At 37.5% G+C, this 8,895-nt stretch overlaps 1 protein-coding gene across 1 annotated transcript in view; it reads left to right on the plus strand.

Moving 5' to 3' along the window:
* Positions 1–8,464, plus strand: part of OSBPL8 (oxysterol binding protein-like 8) — a 55,415-nt gene extending 46,951 nt beyond the window's left edge. The window contains exons 15-22 of the mRNA XM_010293884.1: positions 1,065–1,162; positions 2,519–2,608; positions 3,174–3,310; positions 3,678–3,863; positions 6,444–6,531; positions 6,934–7,036; positions 7,677–7,782; positions 8,037–8,464. Coding sequence (XP_010292186.1) covers positions 1,065–1,162; positions 2,519–2,608; positions 3,174–3,310; positions 3,678–3,863; positions 6,444–6,531; positions 6,934–7,036; positions 7,677–7,782; positions 8,037–8,172 — 944 coding nt within the window. The 3' untranslated portion in view covers positions 8,173–8,464. The remainder of the gene's footprint in view (positions 1–1,064; positions 1,163–2,518; positions 2,609–3,173; positions 3,311–3,677; positions 3,864–6,443; positions 6,532–6,933; positions 7,037–7,676; positions 7,783–8,036) is intronic.
* Positions 8,465–8,895: the final 431 nt, after the last annotated feature.

Raw genomic sequence — 8,895 nt, forward strand, 5'->3', positions numbered from 1 at the left:
TGTAAATCATGACCATTTGTCTTTAGTTTCACTATGAGAAACCAGTCAGTAGTTTGTAAAGCTTTCTGGAAGGTTGGTAGTAGTACAAAATAAATTGCAGAGTTGCTGATTTTTAAAATGTTACCTGTTCAGGTATATCGACCCCTCTATTCTCTGCCAGAATTCTCTTTCAGAAGCCTTATAGGCAGCAACTATAATATTTTCTTCATTTGAGATGTATGAAAATGAATTAGCAGAATTAGGTAATTTGGCATTAGTTTGGTAGGCTCTTCTCTTTCCACTGTTAATGCATGTCTTTAACATTCTGTTGGAATTTTTTTATATAAATCACACTTAACAATTAAAAAGCACATAACATACATACGTACATTCAAATCACACAGGAAGAAGGAGAACTAGTGTGACTAATAAAGCTGATAGGGAGAAAGGTAGAGGAATATGCAGGGAAGGACAAAGTGCATGGTGAGAAAAAAAAACATATTTGCACATGCATCCACTGTATGTAAAATATATTCAGTGTTTCAAACGCTGGATTACAGGGAGAAAGACAGTAATCATGGGAAAGAAAGTGTACTCAGCATTGTCAACTTTGTACTTCCAGAAGTCTTTAGAGAGGAGATCAGTGTTGTCTTATGGTAGTTGTCCATGATTGTCTTCACCTGTGGTCTGACTGTACATGCTGCTTCTGTTCAAGTTAAGTTTTCTGTGCTTTCTTTGTTGTAGAGTTATTTTCCTGTCTTAACCTCAAAAGCTTCCCTCCTCCAGTTATCTCCAATAAGACTAAATACCACCCTTGCTAGAGCCAGCAGTGTATACTACCAAAGATACGTCTTAACGTTTTTTCCTGCTTATCTGTAATTCACTTAGACCTTTTTGCTTCTGTTTGGGTTTTCTCATTTGGCAGAAAAAGCATGCTTATCATTAGGAAAGGTCATCTGAAAAGATGATTTTTCCTCTGGCACAGATGTGTTTACTCTAGGAATTGTGCCCAAACAACTTACTTTTTTTTGTCTTGGTCAGTTACAAACATTCATTTTAACTGGGTTTTTTTTTTTTTCTTGCAGGAATTCTTTATGGCACAATGACGTTAGAGCTTGGGGGAACAGTCAATATCACCTGTGAGAAAACTGGCTACAGTGCAACAATTGAATTCAAACTCAAGGTTAGTAAATGCTGTTAAGTGGGCACAAGAAGGGGAACGAGCATAATGATAATTAAAAAAAAAAAATTATTAGGTCACTCCTTAGATATGATCTGATTTAATACAGAATTGTCTTTTTGGAAACAGACATTTTCATTTTAACTGCTACATATTCAGCTATGTGTATCTAGGAAACAGTGGGTTTTGTTGGCTTGTTTTTTAGTTTGTTTTTTTTTTAAAGGAATTATATTTGTCATCTCTTTTCTTAATGTATTCTTGTGGGACCAAAGAATGAAACTTACAGTGCTGTCTTCATCTCTGGTGATAACAGACACAAACATATTGCTAGTTGTATAACAGCTCTAGTGGGGAAACAGCAAGAGTCTGTCTTATCTCCAGCAGTGGCAACTGTTTGTGTCCAGGAAAGTGTAAGAACAGGGGAAGTGTTTAGTGACCTCATCAGTGGTTCAGGTATTTTGTGTATCATTGTTGATATACCTTGGTGATTTTTAATTCTCTAAAAATGTTCAGGGACTTTTTAAACTCCTGGAGAGCCCTTGGAGGAGAACTCGGACACAGGTTCCCCTCTTTTATCTCTGGGTAAAATTTAAGTTGCTCATGACACCTTGAATAAAGACGATGCAAAGGCTTTGGCTAACATTTAGATCACCCTAATGCCCAGTAATAAGCAACAGTTTACATGGACTATGTTCGGCACCTTGTGACTCTCAAAAGCTGAACAAAGGTTTCTGAACTATTTACAGATGGCTTGCACTTCTGAAAAATACATTTTCCATCTTTGAGGCAGAAACCGATTTAAAGCTGAACAAATAGTTGTTAAGGAGAAGTGTCACATAGAGAGGGAAACTGTATACGGTTTAGATTATAGGGGACACGTAAAAGTTAGGAGGCTGTGTTAATTGATATTTTGCCTCATCAGCCCACAGGATACATCTGCAGATCCATGCATCTGGTCAAAGAAAATCCCCTGCAATTATTTTTGTTGTTGCATCTACAAGTTAATTTCTAGTAACAAATGATCCTTGGCAAAGTGGTGAAATTAGTGTTGCAAATGACTATTTCCTCCAAAATAGCATTGTGTCACTGTTTTCTGCATTATTTTCCATTTTCTTTCCATGTTTCTTAGACAATGCTTTTGCTCAGCAAGTCTTTTAAGAAAATACAGCATCAGAGAACAACTTACTGTGGTTTTAGACTTGTTCGGGGGATTAAATAGGCAGAAGTTATAATATTAAAAGCCATCAGGGCTGTTTACATCACATTTGGTAAATGCACTTTTTTCCTTAACACTAAACAGAAATACCAAAATAATTTGCTATTAAAATAAACATGAAAGCATTTCTTTTTGTTTTGCAGCCTTTTTTGGGTAACAACGACAGTGTAAACCAAATATCAGGAAAAATAAAGCTTGGCAAAGAAGTTCTGGCTATTTTGGAGGGTCACTGGGTACGTAGTGAGTGATAGTATATATAAATTCTGGCTGCTGGTTGACACAAAATAGCATTTAGTTACAAAAAAGACTCAAGTTTAAAAAGAAAAGTTGATTATTCTAGAAAGTATCTCTATAGTTAGTTCTCAAGAAAGTACATAGTGTTATTTGCAACTGTTACAGGGTGGAAAAGGTGTGTATGTTTGAGTAGTTCATGAAAAAAACACATTTCAGTTTGTGAAATGTTTTTAGTATATATGTTAGTACTATGAAGAATTGTTATGGCACCAGCATACAGTGTTTAAATGTGTTTCAGTTCTGGTGAGATGACACTGGCACTGCTGGGTTTTGGCCATGGTAATGGTTCCATTGCATCTCTGTTCCAAGTTAGAACTAGCACTAATTCTGCACAGAGTGCAGAAATTGAATTTTACAGTTAGCATATTTAGCTGTTCTTACTATGTGCATCCAAAAGAAAAGAAATTCTCGTTACAAGAAAAATTGCTTATCCCTCCCTTCTGTGTTTTTTTGGCAGTCTTTGAGATTATTACAATTAAGGTAACTGAATTATATCTGTTACAGGACAGTGAAGTTACTATTAGTGATAAGAAGACAGATGTTTCAGAGACATTCTGGAACCCAACATCTGATATCAAGCAACGTAGATTACCTAGATACACAGTGAAGTTTGAAGAGCAAGATGACTTTGAGTCAGAGAAGTAAGTTTGCTTTAGAACCATGTATAATTATTTTGACAAAATAAACGTCATAATTTTCTCCAAATTATGAACAAATATTATGGTTTTAACATTGAACAAATTAGGAATAAAAGATGGTTTCTTTCCTTCCCATGTTTGTTGATACTGACCTGCAGAACAAGAAAGCAACACTCTTAAATACAAGGTCGCTATTTTCAAACCTTACAATCAAGGAGATTCTTGATGGAAATGTAGAAAAAACCCATATATTAACAACAACATAATATTTTGTCAGAGGTTCATCCCTTTACTTAGCCTATAATTAAGGAACTGTTTGCAATTATTTCTGTCAACCAGATTGTAACTCTCTCTATTGCTCGTTTGTCAGGCTTTGGCAACAAGTGACAAGAGCAATAAATAATAAAGACCAAACAGAAGCTACTCAGGAGAAATACGTTCTGGAAGAAGCTCAAAGAAGGAGTGCCAAAGAGAGGAAACTTAAGGGTGAAGAGTGGACATGCAAGCTGTTCGATCAGGATTCAGTCACAGGAGAATGGCACTACAAATATGCCGAGTGAGTCCTGGAATGCTTGTAACAAAAACCGTGTGTTAAATGCCTGTTTGTATGGCTGAGCTTCTTGCTGTGGTTTCAGGAGCAAAAGAACTCAGATACGTAGCTGAGTTCAAACTCATGAAATGCGCGACGCTACTTGATATTCATGTGTTTTAATTAAAATGCATAATTTTTTAGCTGAACTTGGTAGGCCTTTCACCAAAGAGAGGATGTTAATATGTTGTGTTGAAAAGGCAGTGATTTCTAATGCAGCAAACCATATTTCAGGTAACCATTGCAATGGGCTTTTTCTTTTTTATCTTTATGGTTATGTGCCTCGACAAATTCATGCTATGTTCTAGAGTTTCTTGGGCATGGCACTTTGGGATGCATTGTGCTCCTTTTTTCCACCCCCAGACTGACCAGAGCAGCTACACAGATTTTCCCAGAATGGAAAATACAGTACATATGGGCATACCAACTGGAAATCAGAAAATCCTGTGCTTAATTGAACTGAGATATTTAATTTGTTATGTGTTAGACTAACTCTGAGAGTAACAGGTTTACAACAGCGGTTAATGCTGGGACCAGTATTGTTCAGCTGTCAAATACGCCCTGTGCACATGAATGTCTTTGAAGCTTTTTGCATGATGATCTGTATCAGAAGATGAAGATGCAGCTGCCTCTTGTAACTGCTGGGATGTACTTTTTGTTCTCACCAGCTCTTCCAGGAGTCAGCTTGGAGCTGAGCCCTTTGCTAGTGATGGTTTTCACGGAACACCCACATTCTCAACCACGATTCTTTTACAATACCCAGCATGCTTCTGTATTGCAAGGATTGTAAAAGTAAAATACTCAAAGATGATATACTCTGAGTTAAGTAATTCTGAAGCCATTGCTGCTGGAATTATATTCCTGTGGCTAAACCAAGGAACCGTTGACCTTTCTGTACAAGAATGGAAATATTGGGGCTGTGGCCTAAGTGTATGTATAGGGAAGAGGACAAGAATCCTGAGTACTCATCATGTTCCCAGCAAATTTGCCACTCAGAGGTTTCCTGGGACGAAGCAGGGATTCTCTGTATTCAGCAGCTCTCAATAGATTTCTCTTCCATGTATTTCCTTGGTTTCCTCTTAAGTCTGTGCAGACATCTACCACCCAAAACATCCTGCAGCAGAGAATTCCCCAACTAGACTAAATGCTCTGTGAAACACCCTTTCAGTTTGAAACCTTCTAGTGCTGCCAATGTCTCTTTCTGTTGGAAAAGTTGTGAATAGTCCAGGTGAATTGACTGCCCCGTACTGTCAAACCCTGTGTAAAACCATCAGGAAAAGTACTGCACTTTAAATCTGTTACACTATCCCCTGCAGCTTTAAGACCCAGTTTGTTAATCTGCATTATTTCTTGTCTCCTTGAGGCCTTGTGGTTCAAGGATGTGCCACGGAAATTTTACTGCATGCTAGAAAGCAGCCTGCACTGTCAGCAGTCCCTGGAAGAAACTTCTGTCTCCTTTTTACACATACAATGCCAGCTCACCACCTGGTCCATGTAGAGAGCAGTCTTTTATGCTTACTGTGAAAGACGTGTTCAGTGAGCTGTGGCATTTGTTAAGGTATCTGGATTATGGATTTAGGCATCCGGATTACAGATACAAAAGACCTTTGGGAGAGCAATGCCTTGTTCTTACCCACTTACCGTAGACGACATTTAATTCAAGTCAGGTTAAGCCAAGATGTAAATGCAGGTCTATGTTCAAAACATCTGAAACAGCTATAAACGTTTTAAAAGACACACAGGAGGAGATGAAAGGAAATCCATGCTTAATCTACTCTCACTAAAGCTGTGCATCAGAAGGATCTTCATGCAGCTGACTTGCAGTTTCTGTCCTGAAAAGGCTGTAATCAGTGAGGATGTCAGTCTTTGCCTTTTGGCTGCTTGTTGTTCTCCAGTGAGCTATGTGTCTTTTGCTCGATTTTTTTTTTTTTTTCAATTCTATATCAACCTGTACTTGGAAAAGCACTCTTAAAAAATCAGAACAAGCAAACTGTGCATAGCTCATTAGTGCCTCTTGAAACTGGTCTTGATTACTGTTAGCCACTTCAGGATGAAAGAAGGTTTGAGGTGACTGATTCTTAACCTCTTCTTCCTATTCTTAACCTGGCCTTCACAGACATCTTCTAAAAGAAAAAAAAAACAACAACATAAAAGCAGTCCAAAATAATAATAATAATTTACAATATCCCCTAATTTCCCTGTAGCTCTAAAATAATAACAGTACAATTATGCAGAAAACGTCTCCATGTTTGATAATACATATCACTAGCCAGATAAATTTACAATTATATTGTTGGTTAATACCAGAGCTTGTACTTTTACCAGCTGGCTGAGGGTTTAACCTGGATGTGAAGTTTATTTTTTGGCTGTCTTGGCCCTTCAGGTTAGGACTGGGATATAGGTGGAAGATAGGATCTCTTATTCCATGTCTGACTTCTGTATGGGGAGAGAGCACTTTAACCTGTTCACACCAAATAGTTTCTGAGCAGGAAAATATTTCTTATTTAAATTGCTGTGGTATTAATCAGTTATATTCACTTTGTCTAGTACCAGACCATGGGACCCATTAAATGATATGATCCAATTTGAAAAAGATGGCACCATCCAAACAAAAGTTCGACACCGGACACCAATGGTATGTTCCAATTCTCTTAGCAGGTGCCACAGGATCCAGGGACTTGTATATGTTGCATTATGTATATAAAGGTCATCAAAGCATTGCAAGCGATGGAAAATACTATTGCTATCCTACAAAAATGTAGTTTACCCCATCCATAGTTTTTTTCACTTGTGTTGCATCCTAAGCAGTAGAGAGGACTCGACTGGATACTAATATAAAATATGCAAACTTGAACTCAACTGTTTAATGTGTATTTTCCCTTAAATGGGAAGATTTACAAGCTTCAGATGGCTTATACATCAAAATTTTAACTTGGACTTCTATTAGATATTGTGCATTTAACTGTTACTATTAGAATGTGCTGCTTTGCTACAGTTCTGGTTCTCTGGAAATAATTCCTAAGTTTATCAATTGTAGGTTAGTGTTCCAAAAATAAAACGAAAGCCAGCCAGTCAGAAGAAAGGAGAGTGTGGTTTCTCATCCCCGGAGCCCGACAACCAGGATTCCTCTGGGAGTGAAGGTAGGAAAAGATACTTTTGCATACAGAAATGATAAATGTATTTGACAGTGAAACAGAGCTCTGTAGTCACACATACTCTTCTTATCTCAGTGTTTGTGTTATGAAATAATGCATGCTTTAGATCACAGTTCTATCCAACATGAAGCATACTCTGGGAAAACAGAGGGAGCAGAATGGCTCATGGTTTTAATTGCAAACTTTCCTGTCCTTTTAAACATCAGCATGTAACGTAGCTAGGCTTAAGTACTGCACATATTTAGTATCGGGGGGGGGGGGGGGGGTTGTAAAAATTCTTTAAGGTCATCGGGGGGGGGGGGGAAGTGTTTGAAAACTCTTTTCTTTCTCAAAACAAGATGAATTGTTTTAATTTGTAGATCAGTATGTTGCTAGAAGGCAGATTGTTGTTGTTGGTAATGCTTGCAGAAATTAAACAATACGGTGAGTGTTCTAAGACATTTCAAGCACTTAACTTGCTGCCCTTCTGTGCTATAGGTGACTGAAATAAAGCTTTTGTTTTTAACAGAAGCTTAAAATTTTCTCTTCATTTTTGCAGCTGATTCAGCTTGTCATTAGTACTTTGTTCCTTTTTTGACTTAGCAGTCACCTCTGTGAATTACACCTGGCTTTTGTATCTTCCTAGCACAACTTCTGAAGCATAATACAAGAATAAGGAAAAAAGGGGCCGACCTTGGTGAACTGCAGAGTGCCATTGAATCTATAAAGGAAACACAAGAAGACATTAAGAGGTAGTATTAAATTCAATGCTTTAAAATGGTTTTGAGAATACTAATTTTCTAGCTTTTTTTCCTTGGAGGCTGGTATGTGTCTTTCTGCTTTACAGCCTTGACATCTTTAAACTACCCTTCTTCCCAAATGTTGATTGCTCATTGATGTTTCGTAATTTTCCTCAAAAACTGTCTTCTGTAGGGAGCCCTAACATACTAGAAAATGCCAAATCGTTTAGATTGTAATTTACAGGATGTTACTTTCTATCTTACAGGGACATTGTGGCTCTACGAAATAGAGTCACTTCTAATTCACCACCTGTGGACTACCACTTCTTGCAGTTTAAGCACTATGTCTTCATTTTACTCATGGTTCTGCTACAGCTTATCATTAATTTCTTGTTCAAATAAGAAGTGTGAACAAGGGCCTTTCTGAACTGGAATGATTGAACTGTTACTGGGGACCATATTTTAAGTTGGACTTTAAATGATGCAATATTATCTAAAAGAGCCCTGTAGCAACAACTTACAGAACTTTGCCTCAGCATCCATGGTTCAGAATCATACTCCTGTCTACCCAGTTGAAGTAAGAATCGTGTAAGTGCCAGTACACTCTTGCTCCTGGTGTGTGCCTCTGTCTCACAGACATACCACATCAGCCTTGTGTTTTATATTATGTCATATGCTGTACTGATGAATCTTCACCACCGAATAGATGAAGTTAAAAATTCAGAGGTCGGACCTGTAGGTAGACACTGATTCCTGTTACGGTAGAATGATAAATGAGCATACACTGTTATGTTTAAACTTAGCATTTTTGTAACAAAGGAACTTCTGAAGCAGCCAGCTGTTTTTGTAAATGGCATTGGGTGTTTGGAAGTAAACTTTTGTTTAAGGTCAAACAAATACATTATTATACAAAGGCCATGAGTGTTAGGAACTGGCAGGTAAAAAGCTGAAGGCTTTGGGAATTGTACGATGTAGTATCCTTGATTTGTTTTGGAAGTATGACAGTTTTTATTCTGAATTATTATAGTGGCTTGTAAGCCAGCTATTTTATTTTTATAGTTTTAAAACTTCAGATTCCTCATAAAAACATTCCTGCATCTACTGTACAGAGCACATTGTTAACAG

This window comes from Phaethon lepturus, unplaced genomic scaffold (genome assembly GCF_000687285.1).
Source record: "Phaethon lepturus isolate BGI_N335 unplaced genomic scaffold, ASM68728v1 scaffold4489, whole genome shotgun sequence".
Taxonomy (NCBI): domain Eukaryota; kingdom Metazoa; phylum Chordata; class Aves; order Phaethontiformes; family Phaethontidae; genus Phaethon; species Phaethon lepturus.